The sequence below is a fragment of the Cricetulus griseus genome, chromosome 3 (genome assembly GCF_003668045.3).
Source record: "Cricetulus griseus strain 17A/GY chromosome 3, alternate assembly CriGri-PICRH-1.0, whole genome shotgun sequence".
In the NCBI taxonomy this organism is placed as follows: Eukaryota; Metazoa; Chordata; class Mammalia; order Rodentia; family Cricetidae; genus Cricetulus; species Cricetulus griseus.
In genome coordinates, this window is record NC_048596.1 from 40424536 (window position 1) to 40451507 (window position 26972).

General features: G+C 39.1%; 1 protein-coding gene, 1 non-coding gene and 1 pseudogene across 2 annotated transcripts in view; 1 reads left to right on the forward strand and 2 right to left on the reverse strand.

Annotated features, from left to right (window-relative positions):
- Positions 1-406: 406 nt before the first annotated feature.
- LOC100761706 (retinal dehydrogenase 1) overlaps positions 407-26972 on the forward strand; it is a 34089-nt gene continuing 7523 nt past the window's right edge. Inside the window, exons 1-9 of the mRNA XM_027406542.2 lie at positions 407-508; positions 6585-6689; positions 11747-11887; positions 13607-13736; positions 15575-15636; positions 16953-17081; positions 18188-18301; positions 22183-22285; positions 23803-23987. Coding sequence (XP_027262343.1) covers positions 443-508; positions 6585-6689; positions 11747-11887; positions 13607-13736; positions 15575-15636; positions 16953-17081; positions 18188-18301; positions 22183-22285; positions 23803-23987 — 1035 coding nt within the window. The 5' untranslated portion in view covers positions 407-442. The remainder of the gene's footprint in view (positions 509-6584; positions 6690-11746; positions 11888-13606; positions 13737-15574; positions 15637-16952; positions 17082-18187; positions 18302-22182; positions 22286-23802; positions 23988-26972) is intronic.
- Positions 3953-5229, reverse strand: LOC100761999 (annotated as a pseudogene).
- LOC113831554 lies at positions 9871-9977 on the reverse strand. Its single transcript, XR_003483596.1, has one exon. It is a non-coding gene; the product is annotated as a U6 spliceosomal RNA (small nuclear RNA).

The following is a 26972-nucleotide window of genomic DNA, read 5'->3' on the forward strand; positions in this document are numbered from 1 at the left end:
AAGAACATTTTCTTTTCACTTCACAAATACCCAGACTCCCCATCTGTCAGAGAAGAGAAAATTACATGGTAACATAAAAAGTCATGAAACACCCCAAATATTATAACTGGCTTTAAGTGCCCAGAGCAGTTAGTTGTAAGTACTCTCTTAGCAAGAGTTTGGCTTTGTAAACTAATTCATCTGTAAATAGTGAACAATCTCCAGATGGAACTTCAGGGCTGAGGTACAGGTAGGTTCCTTAAGGATTTATATTCAAAGGCAAAGGCTCCCAGCCTCAGGTTTTAGAAGACACTAGTGTACTTTCTACCCTGCCCTGAGTCTGCCCATCCAATCATATCCCATATGCAAATGACCCTTCGTACATGCAGATAAAAAGGAGCAAGGGCTCTATCAGAACCAAATTGCTGAGCCTGTCACCTGTGTTCCAGGAGCTAAACCAGCAATGTCTTCCCCTGCACAACCTGAAGTCCCTGCCCCGCTGGCCAACTTGAAGATTCAATATACCAAGGTAAGACACTTGCAAACAGGGCTTTCCATGGATTGTGGCTTCTGTAAGAGCTTTCTGCAAACATAAAAATGAAATGCTTACAAAGTTAGTGGGCTGATTCAGGGGTAAATTCTAAACCACACCAGACATATGCACAAGGGAAGCAGATTTCCTTCTCTGAGAATGATTCTTGTACTAGAGTGCTGTGAAGCAGAGTCAGCCACATGTCAATTAACCCTGTGCAATTAGCACTTACAGTAAGGCAGACAAAAAGAGGAACTTACTGGAAGGATCCAGGCATTGAGCTCTCTCTGTCTCTCTCTCTCTGTCTCTCTCTCTCTGTCTCTCTCTCTCTGTTTCTCTCTCTCTCTCTCTCTCTCTCTCTCTCTCTCTCTCTCTCTCTCTCTCTCTCTCTCTCAATATCACACCAAAACAGGATAACATGATCATATGTTTGTTGGCAGTGTTATCGTTGGAGGACTTAACCCTGAACATTGAATGGAGGCTGCTGCCAAAACCCCCAAATGGACTTGAGATAGTTTTCTTATTTTGAGATTGAAATGGTACTTGTTTATTTGTCCAGTCAAGTATGCTGTTGTTGGAGAAAACATACCATTGCTGGCTGCTAAATATTTAGAGACACAAGAGCAGGAGCCTGACTCAGGCTTAGAAAATCTGCATCCAGGGAGAGCAAATGATTAGGCTAGGTTTGTGAGGAGGGACTCTCAAAATTTTGCCTACTGAATGATTTAATGCCTACTTCTGTCACAGATCTTAGGATTCCAAAATTAAGAAAAACATATTACACACACACACACACACACACACACACACACACCTAACCAAGATACTAGGAAAGTCACTTAAAATTAGCTATGTTACTGTATGATGTGGTAAACAAAGTGAGAGACAACTGTTCAACTCTGCAGAGAACCATGAACTAAACAATGAAATCCAAGAGTGCTCAAGGTAATGAGAAGAGCCCGATGCCCTCTCTCATTTGTTTCTTTTTCCTTGTGAGCAAACATGGGTGGTTGTGAATTAATGAAGCCTGTTCATTATCTCAAGAATCTGAAGTGAGGGAGCTGCCTGGCTTATGGGTCCTTTGCTTAGGACAAGGTCTGTAGAGAGGAGTGAGCCATGGCCTTGGCCTACATGAAGTGTTTTCAATTTAGATCTTGATAAAGAAGAATATGGCAACTATGATGGGTACACACTGTCCAACAGCTCACAGTTGTAAATTGTTCATGTACACTATAGACTCTGTCCCTTCTTCCCATTTGGAAAAAATTCCTGTCACAATCTACAAATCAGGTGGTTCCTTTTCAAGTTTTGAACTGTTTCCTGCATCTCTCTCTTTTTTTTTTCCCCCCTGGGCTTTCTTTAAAGGATTTATTGATTTCTTTCATTTTTTGTCTGTATTTTCCTCCACATCTTTAAGGGCATTTTTCATTTCCTCTTTAAAGGCCTCTATCATCTTCACAAAGTTATTTTTAAGGGCAGTTTCTTCTGCTTCATCTGAGTTGAGATGTTCAGGTCTTACTTTTGTAGAACTACTAGTTTCTGGTGATGCTATATTGCTCTTTATGTTGCTGAATGTATTCTTTTTTTTTTTTTGTATTCTTACACTGCTGTATACCCATCTCTTCCTCCAATCAGTGCAGGGGGGCCTGTGGCTCCTGAGGATGCTGAGGCCTTTGAGGATGGTTGACAGGGGTGGGGTGGGATGTAGGGGTGGGGGTGGGGATGCTCAGAGATCAGGTATTCCAACAAGATGGGAATTGTCGGCACTGCTTAGGTAGTTACATTTTAGTCACTAAGAAGAGTTTGGCAAGATATTTTGGTTGTCAGGATATCCCTCCTCCTTTCTTTAAGTTGTCTTTTATGAATTTTGACCGTGTGTGTGTGTGTGTGTGTGTGTGTGTGTGTGTGTGTGTGTGTGTAGCTCAAGGGAGTTTTAAAGTAAACTATCTTTCCTCTGTGTTGTTTCATTTAGCACTTATTAATTAAAAATGAGGTGAAACTACTAGAAAAATGAGGTGTTCCTTAAAGCCCCATGTACAAGGACAGGACCAGTAATCCCCTAACGCAGACAGATGTTTCCAGATTGAAACCTCTTCACTGCAAACACATTGCATAAGGACATCTGAGACGGAATGGAGGGCCTAAGTATTTAAGAGCCAAGAATGAATTTGTTTGTTGTTCATGTACTTTTCTACTTAATAACAAGCAATGCCACTCAGTGAATTTTGACTTTTCCATGTATTCACTATAAAGTCTGGTCTACTCAGTAAGCATTATACTGTTTGATGTGCTGGTTATAGCTTTTTCACACTTGGGGGAACACTAGTTATTTATGCAATTAAATCTCAATGGGGAGCTTTCTCTATGCCTGTGCGTGTTCCGCTTATTGTGTCCCACTGAAGACATGTGTTAGTTTCCCACTCCCTAGAGGGGTTGAAACAATGGCTGTTAACTCAGGTTGCAATGCATGAAAGGTAGGGGTTAGAAGTATTTGTCAAATTGCTTTGCCTGACCAGTGTCTCAGTTTCTGTATTATTTTCCTTACTGTTTTAATTTTCTTCTTTATTATTGCAAGGGGCATATGGTATTGATACCGAGGAAACTCAGGGTCCTCTTTGGGGTTCTCAGTCTCATTAGTGGAATAATTTATGGATAGAAACAATTGGCATTTGGAAGACTATTCTTATAATTTACAAGGAAAACCCAAAGGCAAGTCAGACGTAAAACCTCAGCAGCTGCCCAAAGGAGGAGATTGGGAAGAGGAGGGGAAATTCTTGTCATTCAAACTGGCTTGGAAATGGAGCATGTGGACAAAATGGAGCCACAAGGAAGTCACAGAAGTTTTTAGGGAAGGAATAAGGAAGTCAAAGGTGTTAGGAGAAAAGACCAAACTGTAAAGAAAAGCATTCTCAGAAGAGAGATAGAGAGAGGAAAAGGGAAAGTTATTCTTTTCCGAATAATTCAGAAAAGTGATCAGACTTATCATGCTACAATGCTGTGGTTCAAACTTCTGCATTAGGGGTGTGGCTTCTGGGAAGGAAAAGTACAGTATCTCATTAAAAGACTATTTAATACACTTATCTCTTTAGTTTGTCTTAAGGTGAGCTCAGCTTCCTAGGAGTAGTTCCTTGTTCAAAGTGATTGTACCAGCCCAACTGTAATGTTAAGTTTCCATCTAGGTCAGAGACTCTATTCTTTTCAACAAGAGATATTTTATACTCTTAACAGTGTTTGGTGCACAAGAAAGGGAACACACAAGCAGATTAATAACAAAAAGAGAAATAATAACAACTTTAGTTAGAGATTTATGTTATCTTAACCTTCGGAGTGTTTTTTTTTTTTTTTAAAGTTTGATATCTTTATTCAGAAAAGTGATTCAACTGCAGGAGGATGGTCTTTTGAGAGGAAATTCCAAGTCTTGTACTCAGAAATTTTGTGTATTTCAACATTTATAGTCCTGATGAGATTCTTCTGTCTGGAGCTTTTCATGCATTCAGGTACTTTGCATGATGCCTGATGGGGTCAGTGATGAAGGTTGCAATGAAGCAGTAGCTATGATCATAACCCTCTTGCAGCCTAAAAACAACAGGGATTTTCTTTTCTGTGCAGGTAGCTATGAAGTTATCAGGGAGTAACTGCCCATTTGAAAGAAACTCGTCATCTTTTCCTTGATCAATTAATATGTTAATCTGGGAACCAGAATAGGATGTCATGAGAGAGGTTGCATCATATGCCTTCCATTTACATTGGTCCCGAATATCTACTAAAAGCTTTTTTGCCCCAACAACAAAGTACTGGCTTGCACATTGAAGCACATGCTGACACAGATTTGCATTTTCCAGGATTTTTCAAATCACAAATCAGAGTTCTGTGGCCTCCCATGGAGTGACCAAAAATAGACATCCTCTGAGGGTCCACTGGGAAACTGGCATTTATGAGTTGTGGAAGCTCCTCAGTTACATAAGAATGGGTTTCTGTGAGGAAACCTCAGAAATCTATGGGACCTCCTGTAGAAGCCCAGTATTTATCTCTAGCATAGGTGTGGACTTTGGGAGCCCATTCCATATAGAGGAATACTCCCTGAGCCAAGACACACGGGGGTGGGCCTAGGCCAAAGGATACAAAAGACTCTGATGACACCCTATGGAAGGCCTCACCATCCAGGGAGAGCAGAAAAGATATGTAACAGATAAGGTTTTAGTTGGGGGGGGTAAGAGGAGGACGGGTGGGAGATGGGAACTGGGATTGTCATGTAAAACAATCCTGTTTCTAATTCAAATAAAAAAAGTTGGAAAAAAGCAGGAATAAATAAATAAATAAATAAATTTGACAAGAAAAAAAAATAAAAGAATACATTCTGTAATTAGTTTTCCAGGGATCTTCAGTGGCATTCATGTAAAACCCAGCATCAGTGCCAAAGTCCCAGCTGGCATCTTCTCCTTTAATATTGCAGCCATGGAGGCTGGTATCTGGAGCAATGATGACAAGGCCATGTCATGGATATGGCCAGACTTGGATATGAAATTCTGTTCTGTGCAAGTTAAACCAGATAGCCAGTAGAGTGCAGGACACTTTCCACTCTCTGCCTGTTGTGGTAGGTAGACAGCAAATCTCATTTTACATTTCAGCTCAACACTGTCATGTTCAAAAACTTTCTGGAGCCTCCCAAAGCACCTGTTGCTGGAAATCTGCTTCAAAGCCATTCTTCTCCTGTTTAGTTACTACTTGTTCTTTCTGTCTGCACCAAAGGGCAGTGGATCTCGGAGTGTTTTTTTTTTTGTGCACACAAAACAAGCCATCAATTCATCATCTTTTCAGCACTTATTCCCTAGTTCAGTTTCTCTTTGACTGGGGTAGATGAAATGGAGTTTAGCATTTAAGAACTATTGGTTTTTAAAAAGAAACTACAAAACCTTTTGCATTTGAAGCCTTTATAACTGTATAAATCCAAGTGCACCCATCACATCTCCATCCCTGTAACTCCTTAGGAGCAGTGAGTAAATGCCACAGGGGCCCTTCTTCCTTGCTATTGAGCTTTTGCATGAAGAGCTTCTTTGGAAGTTATAGCGTCACTGGCCAAACTCTATCATCTCTACCTGCCTCTGCTCTCTTACAATTACAATGGGATTATGTGGAGTCCCATTTCCAAGGAGGCATAACAGCCAGCACATTTAATTGGTAGGAAGCACTTTAGGCAGGGTCTGGGAATGATCAACATTAACTATCTTAGTGCAGTCTATTTTCCTAGAATATTCTTACCTGACTTTTCCAAGGTCTGCTTCCCACCTTGTCATTCTCCTCTCCTTTCTCCTGATTGTCTGTCCATGTCTTGCACAGTCATGCCCTGTCTGACAAAGACTTCACCAAAGAGAAGTTCTAAGGGTCTTCCAAAGATCTCAGGGGTGAAGAATTTTGTTTCTTGGGATTTTTGGGGGTGGGTCTTACTTCTCTCCTGTTTCACACACTTTAAACATTTGTTGACTAGGAACAACTGTGATTCCAGTTCCAAGCTAGCCAAGGCCCACTGTCATCATGTGCCTGCACACATGTGCTGTGCAGAAACTCATATGGGTAAACACATATGCGTAAATAAAATTGCACATATCTTTAAAGAATTTAAGTTATCAAGTGACAATACTTTCTATGCTCAAAAATGTCTTATTAGCTAATAATATTTTTGTGCATACAGGGAATAAACTGCAATACTTCTGTTAGCTTTCCTCACAATGGCCCTGTTACAAGGATAACATTTCCTTTATAAGGAGGAAGGAATGGAGTCAAATGCACATATTGAAAAGCAAGTTCAGGGTGCAAATATTGAAATTCAGACTTTTCCCAGTGATCTAAGGGTGCTTCTCCTAGTTACTATGTCTTAATGACACACACCTGAATTCCTAATTGCCTAACTTCTGTTTCTTTAGGTGTTAAATGTCAGACACACATGAACTTTTTTTAGACTGGGAAAGACACATAATATTTAGACAACATTTATTACCTCAGTGCTAGTTTATCAAAACGTATAACTTACTACGTATTTAAATGCTATTTATCTGTCTTTGCTTCATCACCACAGATCTTCATAAACAATGAATGGTATGACTCAGTGAGTGGCAAGAAATTTCCTGTCTTTAACCCCGCAACTGAGGAGGTCATCTGCCATGTGGAAGAAGGAGACAAGGTAAGTTTCCCAGCACCCATAGGTTCAGTTCATGCCAGGAGTCTCTGTGTCTCATTGTTCTGAGCATAAAGCCCATTGCAAGTTCAAAGAAAGACGTGAAAATATGATTTCTCAGGCAGTTGTGTAAATGTTCTGTTGTCCTTGGCATAAGAAAATTTGCTATATATACATCTGGTAGAGAATAAATATAATGCACAAGAGCTTAAAAAATCTCCATAAAATTGAAAGAACAAGAAACAGTAAAAAACATAGGCTATAGATCCAATGTTAGCATTTCCAATGTCTGGGAATCTAGAATAGGGACGTGGGGTCCAAAACTTCAATGGTCTGAAGCTACTATAGCACAGTGAAGTATGAACTATTAAATAACTTGTCTCCTTTCTTGAGGGTTAGCACAGCATTTAATATGGGGCTTGGAGTTTCAATAGAATAACATATTTAGGGTACCTGTCAGCTAGTCATGCTTTCTCCTCAACAATTAAAATCAAACTAAAAAAAGAAGACTATGAATCTGTAGATGTCAGCTAACAAAAAGTTATATTCTTGGTACCTTAACATTGAAGCCTTGACCGTTAAGTTCCTGGGGGACATCTTGCTCTGACACTAGGGTTGGTTCCATCAGGAAAAGAAAATTCTCTGCTTGGGTTCAGTGGAAACCTTGTCAAGCAAGCTGAGGACTTTGCTAGGAGAGTCAGTGCAGTTCACTATTTTCCTCAGGCGCAGAAGGGAAAACTGGTGTCCATCCCAAAGGCCTTGCCAGGGAGCACTTGATCTGCTCTGTGCTAAGTGACAACCACCCTTCCTGTAGAAAGATTAAGGAAACTAATTCATACCCAGGCAAGCTGCAAGCCAAGTCACTGTGCTAATCTGGCTGTCTGGATTCATTTGAATCCTCTAAGGCATTGATTCTCAACCTGTGGGTAATGGTTCAACTGAGGGTGATATAGAACAACCCTTTTACATGCATCACCTAAGACTAATGAAAAACAGATATTTGAATTATGATTCAGAGCAGTAGCAAATTGACAGTTGTGAAGTAGCAACAAAAATAATTTTATGGTTGGGGCCACCACAAATGAGGATCTGTTTTAAAGGGTCACAGTATTAGGAAAGTTGAGAACCATTGAGGTAAGGAAATTGTCAGTAATATAATCTATGATAAGCAAGAACTCGCCTCACAACCACACTCCTGTGTCTGTATTCCTTTTGGAATTATTAAACAAACTGTCCTTTCAGAATTGTTGATGTTCAAACAATTTGTGAGGAATCTAATGAGGAGTGACTAGCATTGCTTAGAGAAAGGCTCTAACCTGGTAAAACTCACAGTTGAGTCTGATATGTTGGACTGACTCACCAGGTCACAGGCTAAAGATTTTGGAGATGCCACGCACAAGCAGAGTGGGATTGACAATGGGTCATATCCCACCTTTCATGGAATCACAGTACTGGGCCAGGATCCAGAGAAAATACATCTTTTTTCACTTCAGTGGCTCTGACTTCAAAACTGTAGTATTTTATTTTCCCTAAGCCATAGAATTTGCTGAAATCACAGGTAACCTAATTACTGTTTTCTGTTTAAATCAAAATTATCTTGGAAATGCCAGCCTCTGAATAAAATTCTACTATTTAGGAACAATGAAGTTTTTTTTTATAAAATATTACAAAAAGCACTATCAAAAACATTTATGAGACTTGTAATTTTGGATGATAATGTAAAAATGTCAATAATGGAAAATATTTATTTAAAGCATGATTTGTTGTATAAATATCAATAAAAATAAGTCATATGAGTCATATGAATATATTTATGTCTTTCTATAATGTCTAGCTGTATTGAATAGCAATAAATTCACAAGATTTAGCCATTTAAATGACAGCAATTTTGTATAAAAAACGCCCATCTTAGTAATCTGCTTGAGGAGAATGCCAATTCATCATTCCAGTATTAGTTACTAACATTAACTTTCAAATAACATACCAAATAGTGAACATATTTGTCCCTCTTTAAATGTATATATGGATTACTTGATGAATACAAGTTGAAGAGTCTGCAGTAGAGTTCAAGAGGTCTCAGAAGTGGCTTAGAAAAAAATCTGCAATAAGGAACCCATCCTGGGCAGAACTGCTGTGGGAGGGAGTGGGGTCAGGTCTGAGAGAGAAGCAGTGAAGCTCAACTGTGAGATCAACGGCCAAACTGGGTCAAGAGCAGAAAATAGCAGTTCAGACAGGTGAATTTGTGTATAGGCAGGCTGTTGAGTAGGCAGCTTCAGTAGTAGGGACCCAACTGAGTCAAGGAATCCACACACACACACACACACACACACACACACACACACACACACACACACACTAGGTATCAGACAGTAGCTTGTTCAGAGGCCTTGCCATCACAGTCTTAGGTGTCCATCACTTTATGAAATCAGGCAAGAGACTTGCATCCTTTCCTGGGTGTCTGATAACTTCTTTCTCTGCTTTCTTTGATTTGATCTTGTATGCCCTCTTACCCACACATGTTCATTTGTCCCCAGTATACCTATAGGATGACTGGCTTTCTATCCCCAGGAGTAAGTTATCTGCCAGACTGTGCTAGGTAGGTGGGGTTTGGTGGAATTCCTGGGTCTATGAGGGGGCTTCCAATAGCTCAACTGGCTCTTGATTATTATCTGCTACTGAACTGGGTGTCTGGTTTCCATTGTTGTAGATTGTTATGTCAAAACAGGTCTTGAAAGATGTGTAAGATCTTGGAAGCTAATGGGCTTGCTGGTTTGCAAAGAGAATTTCAGTAGCAAAGGTGAGAAGGATGACTCAACTAGAGTAGGAGGAATGTGAACAGAAAACCTGTGCAAGTAAAGTCTGTCCAGAAAATGTTGGACCTTGAAAACCAAACAGAGAGCTTTGCTCTTTGCTCTTAGGATTGTTGATGAAGCCAGCAGTTGCAAACATGCAAAGGAATGTGATAAGATAATGTAAATACTACATAAGTTTAGCATTCATGAATTTAGATCATCTTTCCCTGATTTGGGGAACAGTTCTTCTGGGATACTAAGGGAGGCCTGTTTTTAACCTAGATTTTCCATTCCCAGAATTCCCTCTGTTTGTGTTTTCTTTATTCCTTCTGTTTGCATTTTCCAGTCTTGAATAGTTTCCGTCACCTGTTTGTTTGTGTTTTTCTTGGCTTTCTAAACATATGACACACTTCATAAATTTGCATGTCATCCTTGTACACGGTCCATGCTAATTTTCTCTGTGTCCTTCCAGTTTTAGTATATGTGCTGCAGAATCTAGCGTGAGGCCTGTGTTTATAAATAAAACAGTGTAATGTTCAGTTGTATGTTCCTCCCCTGTAATGAGTATTTCAGAACAAACTCTTTACCTCACTGTCCTATCGTTAGCCAACTGACAGAATGCTATAGAGTGGATGGTCATTTGGATGCCTCAAAACTAAAAGGAGAACCCAGACTCCTTTTCTTTATTACTAAAACTTCCCTGCCTTTAGTTTATTCTTGGTCCTGCATGATTAAACATCTTGTTTGAGAAAAGGAGAGCAATGGCTAACATGACAAAACTACAAGAACAAGTTTACTTATTATTTTCTGTAGGCAGTTTTTTGTTGTTGCTTTGTTCTTGTTTTTTTACATATATAGTTACATGATGTCTTAAAATTATTTCTCTCCATCCCTGGAGACACCAGGGAACTCAAGAGAACTCTTATTAAGCAAAGGCCAATGACAGAACACTGAGGAGAGGGATCAACACAGAGCTAGTTTAAAGTGTGTGGTTTAAAAACCAGTGTTCTCAGCCAGGCATTGGTGGTGCACACCTTTAAACCAGAGGCAGAGGCAGGCGGGTTTCTGTGAGTTTGAGATCAGCCTGGTCTACAGAGCGAGTTCCAGGACAGGCTCCAACACAATACAGAGAAGCCCTGTCTGGAAAAACAAACAAACAAAAATAAATAAATAAATAAATAAACAAAAATCAGTGTTCTCGTTCTCAAGGTGCATTGCAACAAGATGTAGCCCATTGTCCTTTTGATCATCTTGATTTATGAGGTTCCATGAGTTGGTGAGTCTTGTAGATAAAAAGCTGTAGAATAGTCCTTACATACCTGCTATTTGCAGCTGATTTGATGAATTTAAAAAAAAGCACATGACACAGTAATGGAAGGAGCGGTGGTGTTTTCAGCAGGTGGACTACAAGAGACTAGAACTCTGAGTAGAGATCTATACAGTATGGGAGTAATTGTGTCAAATTTTGGAAGGAAAGTGGCTCTGGAAATTTAAAGGAGTAAACTAAAGGGAAAATGTAGTGGTGATACAAGAAAGCTAAACGGTGTGAGAGGGACTTTTATTCTATTATTCCATTGTGCTTCAATTAATGCTAAGCAGCATATTATTAACAAAAGAGACTGTCTTCTCTTCTTAATCAGGGACTAGAGTGGATCACTTCATGTGCAATTGAGAAATAGAGGCTTATCATACATATAATACTTTGGTTTAAATGTGAAGTGTTGAACACAAAACCATAAATTTACACAGTTGTCACCCAGGTGGTGGCACTGTTTTGAGAGGCTATGGAAGGTTATGGACATGAGGGTCTAAGTGCAAGATATAGAGCTGTGATCAGAGCATGCAGCTTATAACCACTCTGAGATAGCCTTTCTCTTTTTGCTTTAACTTCTTCATCTGTGAAATGAGGAATAGATTTTCCTCACAGCGTTTTCTGAATCAAATGAGATAAAGTGTATAAATTAACTAGAACACTATCTCAAATAAAATAAACACTATGTCCTATTACAATAGGATAAAGTAACAACTGTTAGAACAGCACTTCTAGGAGTTTAACTATTTGACAAGGATATGGAGCTTATTTGAAATATCACTCAAGAGCAACCATTCCAGCATACTATGGTATGTAGAGTGTAGACTGTTCTGGACTTTGGGCTAATGAAGATCTAGCTTCTGTTTGTGAGGACTGTGTCCTAGTTTACAAGGTTGTGGTGTTGGTTTTGATCATCTAGTATTTTGAATATCCTGAATTGCGTATTCTATGATTTCCAGGCAGATGTTGACAAAGCCGTGAAGGCTGCACGGCAGGCTTTTCAGATTGGCTCCCCGTGGCGCACCATGGATGCTTCAGAAAGAGGGCGCCTACTGTTCAAGCTGGCCGACTTAGTGGAAAGAGACCGCCTGCTGCTGACTGTGAGTATTCACTAACACCAATGGGAGACAGAGGAGATGCTCTGGAGGGCAGGCACCGTTCCAAGTGGCTGGTTAGTTTTTTAGAGCCAGATCGGCAAACTTGCCCCTGCCCTTTTCTAGAACTTCTCAGAGTCCAGAAGCCAGTTGTGCTAGACTTATTAAAGCTCTTCATGCTCTCAGGGCCTGCATTTTCTAATTTCAATAGTTACATAAGTCGGTATAGAACATGGATGGAGGGTCCATTCCCTTTGTTTTTTCTGCTTTGAATTTTAGTAAAGCCAACTGAAAACAAAGTGGCATGCAGGTTGCAACTCAGAGTAAATGTTACTAGCTTTAGAATCTTAACTGACAATAAGATTCAAATCTTCTTTTTATCAAAACTACCAACAATTCAGCAATTGTTGAGAATCATTTATTCCCTAAGGACTCTGCATTGTTCAAAACATGCCAAAATAGAATTTATAGCTCTGTAATAAATGTATTCAAACTGAAATGTTCAGTTGAAAGTAACTGGCATTGTCCAAAGCTTAGCTCTTTTTATTTGTCTTAACTGCAGAGTAAAAAGTGTTAATTTCTTCTGTGAGCTTGAGAGCCATAGAGAGAGGAGAATAAATATAAGAAAGTAGACAATATCAAATCTGTGCATCTTGCCAGGTGACCTCCCAGTAGAATGTATCCTTTAAAATCTGCTTAAACAAAGGGGAAGAGAAGATATTGCTAAGAAAATGTGGAACATCATAATCTTTCATTTTTCCTTTTACATAAAATGGATTATTTTCTTGTACAATATATCCTGATTATATTTCTCCTCCTTCTATTCCTCCCATATCCTCACCCCCGCATAGGGATCCACTCCCTTTCTGTCTCTTATTAAAAAAGGACAGGTTTCTAAGAGATAACAACCAAACATGACAAAAATATAGTAAGATAAAGTTAAAACTGTCATTTTGAAGTTGAACACAGCAAACAAACAGAAGGAAAGCAGCCCCAAGAACAGGCATAAGAGTCAGAAACTCTCTTATTCACACAGTCAGGAGTCCCATAAAAATACTAAGCTAAAAGCTATAATATATATGCACAAGACATTGTGCAGACCTGTGCAGGCCCTGTGCTTGCTGCTTCAGTCTCTGTGAGTTTGTGTGCACCTTGCTTAGTTGATCTAGAGAGTCTTGTTTTCCTGGTGTCTTCCTTTTTCTCTGGCTCTTACACTCTTTCTTCCTTCTCTTCCATGTGGTTCACTGAGCTCTGAGAGAAGCGATTGTTGAAATAATTATAAAAATATTACCCAAATGGGAATTTGTAGTTTAAAACTCTGCTATAGCAAATTCCCGATGAAAGACACATTCAGATGACAAGTAAAATCTTGTTGGAACTCTGATAGGAAGTAGATACTAAGAATCATTTTCACAGCTGTGAACTTACATAGCCAGTGCTCAGATACTGCTTAGCCAAAGGTACTTAGAATCTGACAGAAAGATTAAGGGGGGATGGGTTTCAGGCAATCAGAATCTTACTACCTCTCTTACCAGGATCTTGTTATGTGAAGGCAAAAAGACATTTGATTCTTTCTTAAGTTGTTTTCAAAGGAACATTAGATTTAAGAGTCTTTCTATTTCCAAAGGTCTCTAGTACATAAGCACTAAAAAGATTGACTATATATTCTTGATCTAATTTTTATTGTTGAAAGTTTAGACTTTGCTTTTACTACCTATTTTTCAGACAATGGAGTCAATGAATTCTGGGAGACTCTTCACCCAGTCATACACGATAGATTTTGAGATCATCATAAAAGGATTAAAGTACTGTGCAGCCTGGGCTGACAAGATCCATGGTCAAACAATACCAAGTGGTAAGTATGTCTGGGAAAATACAAGCATGATTGTAGAGGTGATGCCATTAGTGCAGATCTCCTTGATAAATGTGTGCATCATCTAGGTAAATAATTGTTTTCTTCTTCACATTGACCTAACACAGTTCTGATGCTAGAAGTTCTGTTAAGAGTCAACATTGTGGATTAGTAAGAACATTCTCATAGACTCAACTACTAATCTGAGTGAGATGTCTCAGGGTCCTAACTTTTCAAACTGGCCATGAAAATTATATATTGAGCTCCATTTCCATAATGACATTTGTATCTCTTCTATAATATTATCACCTAAGACTTTGAATGTCCAGAATGAATAATCTGTGCCAATCTGTGCCCATTTAAGCCCAGTACACTTAGCTCAGGGTATTTCAAAAACCCAATTTACACTAACGTGTTCACAAAGCACCCAAACAAGATGAGACAATGATTACCAGGTGAGTTGAGAACCTTTGCATGGAAATGTTGTGCATTACTTAGTGAGGTATACAAGTAGCAGAACAGACACGTGACAAGTATTTCACGTGAGAAAAGAATTAGTTTGGGAAGGATTGGAGGTGGTTTCACATCTTTAACTGCAATGACTTTAGGAATGCAAATAATCCAATTCAAGTTCTGCCTGTGATGTGTACTTCCAATCTAGCTGGAAGATACAGTAGAAGAGGTGTTTGCCAGGAAGTTAGAAGATGAGAGTAAGACAACAGGGGTACTAGGAATGGGGGCTATTTCTTCACTCTTAGGAAGCATAGAGGAAGCCATTTTAAGTTCCAGTAGATTTTGACAGAGAAAGTGCTGGTGGGGTAGCAGGTTCCTGTGGAAGTCAGAACAAAACGTACAACTCCACATGAGGCCATATCACAGTAAGTGTTTTCTATGATAAAACACCATGACCAGAATCAACTTGTGAAGGAAGGGGACTCTTTCACTCGTATTTCCACACTATACTCCATCTCTGGGGAAAATAAGGGCAAAAATTCAGGGGGAAACTTGGAGGCAGTAACTGAAAGCAGAGGCCATGGACAAATACAGATTACTATAGGCTTACCTTTTATGGCTTGCTCAGCCTTATTTCTTATTCCAGGATGACCTGCCAAGTGATGACACTGTTTACAGTGGGGTAGGCCATCCCACATCCAACAATAATTGAGAAAACTCTGCATAGACTTGCCTACAGAGCAGTCTGATGGGAACATTTTCTCAATTAAAATGTCCTCTTCCAAGATATATTTAGGTTTGTGTTGCTAGTGAGGTACAAGAGTCAGTCAAATCAAGATAAGAAAAGAATCACATTTCACTTTAGATATTTTATTCATGGAATAAGAGATTGTATTTATGTTTAGTAGGAAAAAGGAAACCCCTATATCTGAACAAGTCTGGAAAAAGACTTCTTACTCCTTGGAGAAGTTTTACTGTTTCAAATCATTTACCTTTTTGAAAGTTGATGCTACTAGGACATTTGAAATGCTGCAAACATTTGCATATGGCTCAGCCCTTACTGTGAGAGGACATCACCTCCCAGTCCCTTTCTGTATCACTCTAAATGAGAATGATGCAGAAGGCAGCCATCTCTGAATACAGGGAATGGAGTTAACAGCCTATCAGGTCTTTCCACATCTTGTCACTTATTTTCACATACCCTGGTTTTCAGACTGAAATTTCTGTTTGAGGACTCTATTGTTTATGTTATCAACCTTATAAAAAGGATATTTTGTTTTTCTTTTGCTACACACTGTGGGGCTCTTCTTGTAGCAACCTTGAGTCACTCTGCCATGCATGTTAGCACATTTGCCTTTAATGGATGGTGTGTCTGCTCTGTTTTCCAGATGGAGATATTTTCACTTACACAAAACGTGAACCTATTGGGGTGTGTGGCCAAATCATCCCTGTAAGTTCTCCTTCATGACTCCAATAGGGAAAAGAAAGCAGTAATCCATTTTATCTGAAGCCCATCCCCACACAAGTGAAGCTTGTGGGATGGTTATGTATGAAGTAAATTCTCCTGTAACTTTGCTTCTTGGCTATGAGCTAGCTTATGCAGCTCTATGTATTGCTGTCATTTGAGGGTATTTCAGTGTTGTCAAGTAAGCCCTAAGTGTTTACTTCATGGGTTGTATTGGGAATTGTGCTATGTTCTGGTTTCATGAGCTGTGCTTTGTAAGTATGTGACAAAGGCTTATCACGGCTCATTTGTGCTGTGATATGTCAGTGGACACAGCAGTGTCCACTGCCCACTGTGGACAGTAACTGAAGCAAGATTGTTCAAATCCTGGAGAATGTCTTTTGATTGAAACAGAAGCAATAGGCTCCATGAAAACTGGAAAAGAGTGTAGTTCTATTGTACCTTTAGGTAGCAGGGTTGGGGACTCAAAATTCTTCTGCCAAAAATAATCATGTTCTGGATGTAACCAGATTTCCTCTAAGGTCACTGGCCACATACAGCTGATTTGATATATTTTAAAAGACTAAATTAAAACACAGTCAAGTGTCCTGAAGTTTTTGGACTAATGGTGACCCTTGTTTAGTGTGAATGAATATACCAGTGTATTTCATGGAACTGTTCAGTACTTCAAAGGTTTAAAAAACACTCAAACACACCTACATCGCTCTACCAGCTAAGAGTATTGGATAAGTTTAAACATTAGTTTGCCATTCACTCTCTGGATGTGACACCTCTTTGCCTTTAATAATGCCATTTGTCCTGGGATAAGCCTAGCTCACTGATGTGGAGAACACATCCAACATGATTAAGTTCCTGGGATTATTGTCTAGTGTGTGTGCGCATGCACATGCACACACATAATCTCCTGGATATGAATTTTATAAATTATAATATTGGATAAAATACAATAAGTGCCTTCCAGGGAGAAAGAGGAAGGTTATTTCATACTTTAAAAACACAAGTAAATTACAGCATCCATTAACTATATGTGAAACCATGCAGTGGCATTTGTCTTGTAAAATAAGAATTCAAAATAACAGGACTTAATTAGATTTGGTACCACTTTCCTGTTCCCTTCTCCTGTATAGTTAGTTTTGTGCTTTTTATCATTTACTAGTTTCTTTTGTGAACTTAAGTAAAATAAACTAGACAATTAGGCACAACTTCCAAAATATTAGTCAACTTTATCAGGGCAGCAAGCATCAATAACAAATGTGGTTTTGAGCAATGCAAACAGTTCACTGTTCAATTTTACTTTCCAGTGGAATGGTCCCTTGCTAATGTTCATTTGGAAGATAGGCCCTGCCCTTAGCTGTGGGAACACTGTGATTGTCAAACCAGCAGAGCAAACTCCTCTCACTGCTCTTCACATGGCATCTCTAATAAAAGAGGTGAGTCTTCAGAGTCACAACATGCAGGTAAATTCAGGGTTCTCCACCCCCCCTCGTTTACCTCACAAACCTCACTCCCACTACTGTAAGCTCCACTGTTCACACATGGCTCTTGCCCACTCATGGAGATGAAAACAGTAGGGCTACAGTCTGCGACTTTTGTCAGAACAAATGTGTCTCTATCTAAATACTGGCAGAAGCTTGTAATTGGTTATTTACATTATTCAAATCTCATGGACATATGTTAATGAGGAAATACAGTATTTTCTCAGATGGTGAAATATTGAGCTGTATCTTCACCACTCAGCTTATAACTGGCCTAGTTGCTTCTGTAAACATATTTGAGTTTTATTATCTCTAAAGTGTGGTGGCTTCTATGCCAATATGCCTGCTGTGCCAACATGTTTCTAGTTTAGTTGGTGGTAACAATAAATTCTAACTTTCGGCATAAGTAATTTAGCACACATTCCTATATCCTATCAATTTGAATTACTTTTATAAACTTTGACATGGGCAATCATTGGGATGATGAACAGTTGTCACAGTTTTGCTGTCAACTTGACAGACCTAAGAAGAGGGTACCCCATATGAGAAATTATCTTCATCAGATTGACCTGTGGCTATGCCTGTAGGGTATTTTCTTGATTATTGATTGATGTACTAAGGCCTAGCCTACTGTAGTGCTATCCCTAGGCGGGTGGGCCTGGTTGTGTAAGAAAGTTAGCTGAGCCAGTCAGAGAAAATAAGGCAATGTGTCACATTTAGTTCCTGGCTCCAGGTTCCTACCTTGGCTTCCCTCAACAATAGACATAACCTATAAACCAAATATACCCCTTCCTTCCCAAATTCCTTCCCAATGAGAGGCAAGTAATATACCAATGGTGTCAGATTTGCCCTTAGAACATGCTGTCCTAAGGTATTGCCACTTTCAGAGATATTTTCATTTGGTTAAGAAATTAAAAACAGTAGTGAATAAAGGACAGATATACTTAGGTGTGTTCTCTTGATAAAAGTACTCCCAAGGTGAGCATAATGAAACAGCACCAGTCTCCTACTTTTATGAATCAAATTCTTGATCTACTAACTGCTTGCTTTTTAACTTGCAGGCTGGGTTTCCTCCTGGTGTGGTGAATGTTGTCCCTGGCTATGGGCCAACTGCAGGGGCAGCCATTTCCTCTCACATGGACATCGACAAAGTGTCCTTCACGGGATCAACAGAGGTAGTATTGTTTCCTGGAGGTTTCTTCTCTATCAAGCAGAAGCATACGCTTTGCAGCTGTCTCTCAGCCAACATTGTCTTTAAAAAAAGTTGCTTTGATGCTTTGTATTTATTCTAGACTACAAATACGTTTATCAAGCACAAGTTGATGAATTTTGGATAGAAGAAAATTCCTGTTACTAATGTGGAAAGACTACAGTAAACAATTTTTAGTGTAATCATTACCACCTCTTAGGAGAAATATAACCTTTGAGACTATCAGAAGATTAGTGAAGTATATGGTAGGAAATACAACTTAGGCCACAGTGATTTGTGTGAATCAATGTAATTACCCCCTCTAGATTAAGAAAAGAAAATAGTGGAGTCTCACCTCTAGAGCCTTATTTGGGGCTGTGTCTACCCAGCTGTCAGAAGCCTGTGTTTGCAGGGCTACAATCAGCGACAGCCGAGCAGCCCAAGGTTTGTGCCTGAGAGGGGGAGTGTGGATGAGGAAAGGCTAGCTAAATGGGTTAAGAATCCAAGACAGACACAGGATAGCTGTCAGGAGGGCCATTCAATCCATACTGAATGCTCCCTTAGTTTAATTCTTTCGATCTTATGTATTCAACCAACAGCGAGGACAAAATGGCAGAAGACTTCTATTATCATGTATAAGGGGCAAAGAGATTTACTTCCCCTAATCCTCCAGGTATTTGGTTGCCATCCAGGCTTTGGGGTCAATAAGACCTGATTTGAGCTCTCTGAACTTGTGGCAAGTTAGAATGGACTCCTTTTCATGGGTCCTGACACCCAGCGTACTCTGAGAGGGAGACAAATTCTGATTTCTTCCAAATTCCTGCTGGAAAAGCCTTGGTTTTCTGTGTGCCAGGCTACACCATGAGTAGATGACAGTTGATAAACAGGAACCAGCCACAACTGTAATAAGACTCAGCAAGGGGAGAGAGAGTACTAGAGAAAGAGTTGTAAAACATATAATTCTGGGGATTGAATGAGTTTCTATTACAAACAAAAGAGTATGCAGATATCACACTGTTTCAAACAAACTCATGTTTGAGTCACTCTGAGGTTGGAATGTTATTAACTCATTGGCATGTTTGAAAAGTGATCATGCATAGATCTTGCCAGGGTACAGCCTCTGCTCATGTTCAGGTCCTGAGGTGGAGAAGGGGCATTGGCAGAAGGAAAACTTCTGACCACCAAGTGGGTTGAATTCACGTTATCCCAAATAGCTCAGGCTGTCTTTATTTATACTTAAGAGTTTTTCTTACAAGGGTTACATGAACAGCTTTATTAATGGCTTCTATTTCTTTTATTTTTTAATTTAAATAGGAACAACCATATTTTACATGTCAATTCCAGTTTCCTCTCCCTCTCATCCTCCCATGTTCCCTCTAAACCCCCCATCCAACCCCCATCCACTCCCCAGGGAGGGTGAGGCCTTCCATGGAGGAATCTTCAAAGTCTGTCACATCATTTGAGGCAGGGCCTATACCCTCCCCTGTGTGTCTAGGTTGAGAGAGTATCCCTCTATGGGTAATGGGCTCTTAAAGTCCATTCGTGCACTAGGGATTAATACTGTTACGCTACCAGAGCCTTTATAGACTGCCCAGGCCTCCTAACTGACACCCACATTCAGAGGGCCTGGTTCGATCCTATGCTGGTTTCCCAGTTGTCAATCTGGGGTCCATTGGCCCCCCCTTATTCAGGTCAGCTGTTTCTGTGGATTTCCCCAGCCTGGTTCTCTTTGTTCATTGCTCCTCCCTCTCTGAAACTGGATTCCAGTTCTGCTCAGTGTTTAGCTGTGGGTGTCTGTTTCTGCTTCCATCAGCTACTGGATGAAGGCTCTAGGATGGCATATAATGATTTCTATTTTTGACTTTAAGAAACACATCACAATTTAAGGAAGACATTGTGATTCTTATGAAATCTCCCATTGTTCCCCTTTATGCTTCCCCAAATGCAGCTTCAAACACCCTACATAACCTTATTCTAGACAGAGTTCACCATTTTTGCAAGCTTAACTAAATATCTAGCCAGACAGATTCTGCTCTTGTAGCACTTATGTCAGCTGGCAGCTACTTGTGGCTACAAAGTTAAAAAGTAATAGACTTTGGTACAATGCTCTAAGGACAATAATATTCAAATCTAAATGATTCTTTCCTTTCTGCAAGATACGCCTTTCTACAGTTCCCTTTTCTACAAGAGGGTCCCATGTCTCAACCTTTCTGTAAAAGGCAGACCTTGATAAAGCACTCTTTTCCCATCTCACTATACCACACTTCTTCCACCAATATAAGCTCCTGTGCATGGTAAGGATGAATCTATCCATCCCACATTTTGCATTGTACTTAACATCTGTAGATTTTAGAAAAATTCTTCTAATACTTTCATCCCCAAGATATAAGTTAGCTAACTGACAGCAGAATTTCTCCAGTAAACTTGGATTTTTTTTTTAATGTGAAAAAAAGATAAACAGGAATTTGTTATCTAGAAAATATGATATTCTAAATCATCTTAAGGGGAAATGGTGCTAGGAAACATGTTGTAATGGTTGGACTAGGTGGCACTCACAAGGACTTCAAGCACTTGAGAGGTAGAAGCAGTAGGATATAAGGTTTGAGGTCAGACTAAGCTGCATAGAGAGATACTCTTAGAAAATGAAGGAAAAAACAAAACAAAAGAAAAAGAAAGGCCAGAATGCAGGAAGGAAGGACTGGAGGAAGAGAGAGTAGGGAAGGAACTGTGAAAGAATAATTGGATACAAGTTAATTTTAGGGTTTCTGTAAAAATTTCATTTCATGCCACCATGTGAAGTAGGCAAAGAAAGCCAGGTGATAAAAAAAAAAAAACAAAAACAAAATGCAATGGTTGCCTCTAAAAAAGAAAGTAGATCATTTTAGCATAGTGTGCTCTCAATATATACAATGAAGAGTCAATAATAATTAAAACAGGATTAAAAAGTCAAAACCAAAGTGATCATAGATAAATCTCTAGGCAGGAAAAGATCCACAGAGAAAATAAAATAAAACAAATGCAATGCATTTTTCTTCAAGGAAGCAACTAGAATTAAAGAAGTGAGAAGGGTGAGATTCCAGCTCAGTGTAGGAGGAACAAAGAGATGAGAGCCAGTTTCTTTTTCTGTGCAAAGTGAAATGTGTTTGAGAAGAGAAGAGTGGTGGGAGATGTGGCCTGGGAGCAGTGGGGAGGAAGGGAGGTGATTAAGAATGAGGACAGTGTGATAAATAGGTTGAGAAACAGGCAGTGACTGTGTTTTTAGGAGATTTACACAGACATACATATGTGACACCATTTGAGGCAGACTCAGGAATATCTTTATGAGCTTCAGGAGACCAGGAGGAAAGAGTAATGTCCATCTCGTCAGAGCAAGGCTCAAGGAGGGTCTGTGTGAAGAGTTGATCCCAAGTAAAGGACCAACCAGGAGGCAGTGTGAGCTGTGAAGGTATAGAAAGAGAGGAAGAGAGCTGAGATTTAGGTGATGAAGAGAATACTATTTTGGATGGACAGAGTTCCCTGGATATCACTAGAGGGATTAGAAGTCAGTCAATACATGAGGTGTTTGGGAGTATTTCTGATCAAATACAGAGAGGACATTCTGATGAAAATAAAAAAATAACTTATCTGTTCAGACACGAAGTCAGCACTCACATTTGTCCATGAACACTTTCTGATTTGCCTCGTATTTGCAGACTTGATGGTGGAGGCTTTTATATTTGAAGGTGCCAGGTCTTGAATAGCATCATTTCATGTTTCCTCCAAATGAAGTTAAATGGTGATTCAAATGTCCTATAAATGGAAAGTGTTACAACAACCCATCTATGAGAAAACAAACCAAGCCTCTTCCTCTGCAATGTTGGCATTCAGGTTGGCAAATTAATCACAGAAGCTGCAGGGAAAAGCAATCTGAAGAGGGTCACCCTGGAACTTGGGGGAAAGAGCCCCTGCATTGTGTTTGCAGATGCTGACTGTGAGTATAAGTCCCTTGCTAGCATCTCACCTTCTTCCTCCTGATGCTTGGTAATGTTACACATTCACCTGGATTTTCACATGTGACTTTGCTTCAAAGTAAAAAGGAATTTACTAGAGTCTGTGGTGATTCTGGAATGCTTTTAAATTGATCCTATAGCACACAGCTGACAAACACAGAGAAGATTTTGTCCTGGGTTGGAATAGATTGCTACTTCCCAGTGGCAATCTGAGATAGTATAAATGGATTGCATCTAGAATATATGATATGGTTTTGATAATTCCATACCTTTAATTGTATTGAGGACACAAGATACTTGAGACATTTGGATCTAAAAGTAGCCTGGTTGCCAGCAAGTTCCTATTTTTCCTCTGCCTTCACTCGGGATCATTCACCTGGAAAGGGCCAGAAGAAAATTGAACCTGTTAAATCATTTCTCTCTCTCTCTTTCCATTTTAAGGGTAGTTTATCATTTTGATGTGACCTTATTAATAATGATCCAGATCATTCTTATTTTATTACCAAACAGAATCCTCATGTTACTTCCTAAACAGTAGCAATTTAGTTGAAAGTTGTGGTGAAGAATCCCTTTAACCAGTCCTTCAGTGGCTCATACTTAAAATGAAGCTGTAAACAAAAGGTCCATGGAATTCACTGTTGTCACTATTGGGACCTTTACTAGAAATATTACAAGTTACTATTTGGTTAGCATGATTCCTAGTTTGTCACTTTGTAAACTCTCTTCATTACACTTTCAATAACTACTGTTAGCTCACAGATTTACATGCAATTTCTACAATCATAAACTGAGTGTTCCTCATTTATAAAATTAACACACACACACACACACACACACACACACACACACACACACACACACACACACACACACCAAAATCTAAGTCTTTTTGTTTAGAATTCTCAATATTCCAATACAAATCTCTAGGCACATTGGACCATCTAAACTATGAGTTTAGTATGATTTAGGCTTTAGTTATATTTTGGGACAATTTTTCCTGAAGTAAGGAATGGGGGAGGTGAATTGTTCTAATGTAGTGAATTTTAGTTGTTTAAGTGTCATTTTCAGAAAGATAACATTTTTTTCTATTGAGCAAAATATTCAATAATGTTTTGAAATTATTAAAGGCAGTAGATTATTCAGATTTATCTTGTCAGCTAGTTAAAGCCTGACACCTAAAAGAAATGCAATTGCCTGAAGAATTATAAAATAGAAGTAGTTATAAAATTATTTGCAATGATACTTGATCTTCTAATCAAATCTACGTTCTTCAGAAAGGCATAACAGACATCTCTTCAGAGTTCTCGTGTTATTATTTCCATGTTGATTTGTTACTTGGCTTCCAAGCAGTGGAATATATTGAGTCTAGATCTCATCAGATGATTGATGATTGATTATTTTTTTCTATGATCATATTGTATCTGAAAAATGTGTGTGTGTGTATGTGTGTATTCTTTAGAAAATGTTCCTTTTTCCCTGATAATGTTCCCTTTTTCAGTGGACAATGCTGTTGAGTTTGCACACCAAGGAGTATTCTACCACCAGGGTCAGATTTGTGTGGCAGCATCCCGGCTTTTTGTTGAGGAGTCAATTTATGATGAGTTTGTGAAAAGGAGTGTTGAGAGAGCTAAGAAATACGTTCTTGGAAATCCTCTGAACTTAGGAATAAATCAAGGTCCTCAGGTGAGTAAACAGTAGGTGAGAATTTTGGATGTCAAAACTAATCTTTTCAGGTCTAATTTTGGTTGAGTAAGATTAACTTCCTATTCATGCTCATGGGTGGCTGATATTATTTTGATCTGGTGATTTGAACATCATTCTGTTTTGTGTTGGCTATTTTTTTTCCATCTTGAAACATTCTAGGAGTCATGGTGAGAATTAAGCATGGAAAGAATGTCTGGGGAGATGGATCAACACATAAAACCATTTGCCACACAACCCCAAAGACCAGAGTTCTGATTGTAACACCCACATAAAAGTAGGGTGTGTGCAGGAGTCCATCTGTAATCCCAGTGTTAAAAAGGGTGAACTGGCTAGTTAGAGAGAGCCTTCCCCAGTAGAAAAGCTTGAAAACCATTGAGCAAGACACTCGGTGCTAACCTTCGGCATCCACACACATGTACATCCAAGTACATGCACCGGTATACACTTTTTCCACATGCAGCTTCATGCACCTCTACATGCCTTTGCACCTACCTATACTCACATACATGAAAGCACACACATCTACATACCACATTCACATAGACACACCAGAAAGAAGGAAAATTTAAAAATCCTATCATTTTTTGCATTCTTTCATTGGTAAAATCTTAACTCCTACATACAATTTTTAGTCTGGAAGTTTGTATGCATATCTGTATATTCTCCTTTATAAGCAATCCTTTATCTCAGCTGCCATTCTATAAGCAGTACAGCACTCCCCAACTTTCTGTAGGGTCCTCAGTTTCTCTGATGTATTGATATATTTTTGAAGGTCCTGGCTAGACTGATGACATAGTGTTGCATACTTAGAGAACAGTAAGGAAAAAGAGTAGCCATTGGTATCTGTAATACATAATACTAAACAAGGACCAATAATTTCCTTCGCCTAGAAAGAAATCAATAGCCTCAAAAAGTAAGTTTCAGTATTTTATAACTCCTAAGAAGAATACATTAAAATAGACTTAAAATCTTGAATCATAGAAGTTCAGAGGACACAATCCCAATTTCTAGCTGATTAGCACAGGGATCCAGTCTTTGTGAGTGCATAGCTGATTGTGGCAGTCTGTGTAAAAACAGGCAGGCACTCTGGGAATTTTTTAATAAATTTTTATTTAAATTTCAAACAACCTTATTTTACATACTAATCCCAGTTCCCTCTCCCTCCTGTCCTCCCATGCTCCCCAATCATCTCCCCATCCTACCTCAATCCATTCCCCAGGGAGGGTGAGCCCTTCCATGGGGGAATCATCAAAGTTTGTCACAACATTTGGGGCAGGACCTAGGCCTTCCCAGTGTATCTAGGCTGGGAGAGTATCCCTCCATAGGGAATGGGCTCCCAAAGTCCATTCATATACTAGGGATAAATACTGGTTCCACTGCCAGAAGCCCCATAGACTGCCCAGGCCTCCCAGCCAACACCCACATTCAGGGGGCCTGGTTTGGTCCTATGCTGGTTCCCCAGCTGTCAGACTGGGGTCCATGAGCTCCCACTTGCTCAGATTAGCTGTTTCTGTGGACATGTTGGGAATTTGACCAACATAAGAGGAAGTACCAGGCATCTCAATGCTTCTCTCTCTCTAATAAGAAAGAGCTTATATTGCGTGGTGATAGTACATACCTTTAGTCCCAGCACTTGGAAGGCCAAGGCAGGCAGATTTCTATGAGTTTGAGACCAGCCTGGTCTACAAGAGTTTGTTCCAGGACAGGCTCCAAAAAGCTACACAGAAAAATCCTGTCTAGAAAAAATCAAAAAGAAAAGAAAAAAAAAAGATAAAGAGCTTTTGGGAAGAGATATCAAGTTAATTGACTAGTATCTCATCTGATCGTGGTTGAGTCACCAAGTCTTTTTAAACAGAGTTTGGGAGCACATACTGTATCGCAATCAGATAGGAATGGAGACAACAAAAACCATAAATATTTGTATAGGAAAAATAATTTCCACAATTTTGGGGGTTCTTTTTATGATTACCTTCTTTTTATTTTTACAATTAACTTATTGTATTTGAGTTTTTCAGCATTTGTAATAGGCGTGTTACTTATTTGATACTACATATTAGAGTTTATATAGGAATAATTCATTTATGAAGATTTTTGTTTTTTACTTCATTCATATACACATACATATGCATATATGTACATATACTTGGATTTCATTTGAAAAAGTATTTTCATTTGAAAAAGAAATTTGACCTTTCCTTTACTCAATTTCCTTGCCAGTCATGAGAGCACAGAATTATCAGTCTCAAGGATTCACCACACAATGTAATGAGACAAACAATGTGGTATATTTACACATCTAACACCATGCTGATTTTGGTGTATATTCATAAATGTCTACTAAATAAAAAAACTAAATGCCTTTTTGCATGGTAATAGTCAACCTTCTCCTCTTAGAAAGAATTAGTTTTTTTCTTTAATTTGAACATTTTATAATTTGATGTGAATAGGTTTCAGTTATTCCCTCTTCCCATCTCCATTGCCTTTCTTCTCCACCTCAAGTTAATGACATCTTCTTTAATTATTGCTACATACATATCTACATATTATGCATAAACATATCTTGTCAAGAGAATTTGGTGTTGTTTACTATCTGGGACTGGGTAACCTGTCAGGGGTTTCTCTCTGACAAAATTGATTTCCTGTGTCATCAGCTATTAATTTCCTATAGTTCTTCCTCTGGTGTAGAGTATTGTGTGATTTTTCTCCATCCATATCTGAAGCATAAATCTAATTAATCTTATCAGGAAAAACCAGGAGTCAGATATTAGTGTAAAAATCTGAAAGACCAGAGAAGCAGCAGAGCAGCCACAGTAATTTCCTACCTTTTTTTTTCCTCTGACAAAAAGAGCCAAGATCCTGTCTCCACCCCACCTTATCACTTCATGTCTCCTCTCTGTACAATTCTTTAGAGCTCTATCATTAATTAGTGGCTAGCTCTGCTGTCTGACTCCAAGCAAGCTTTGT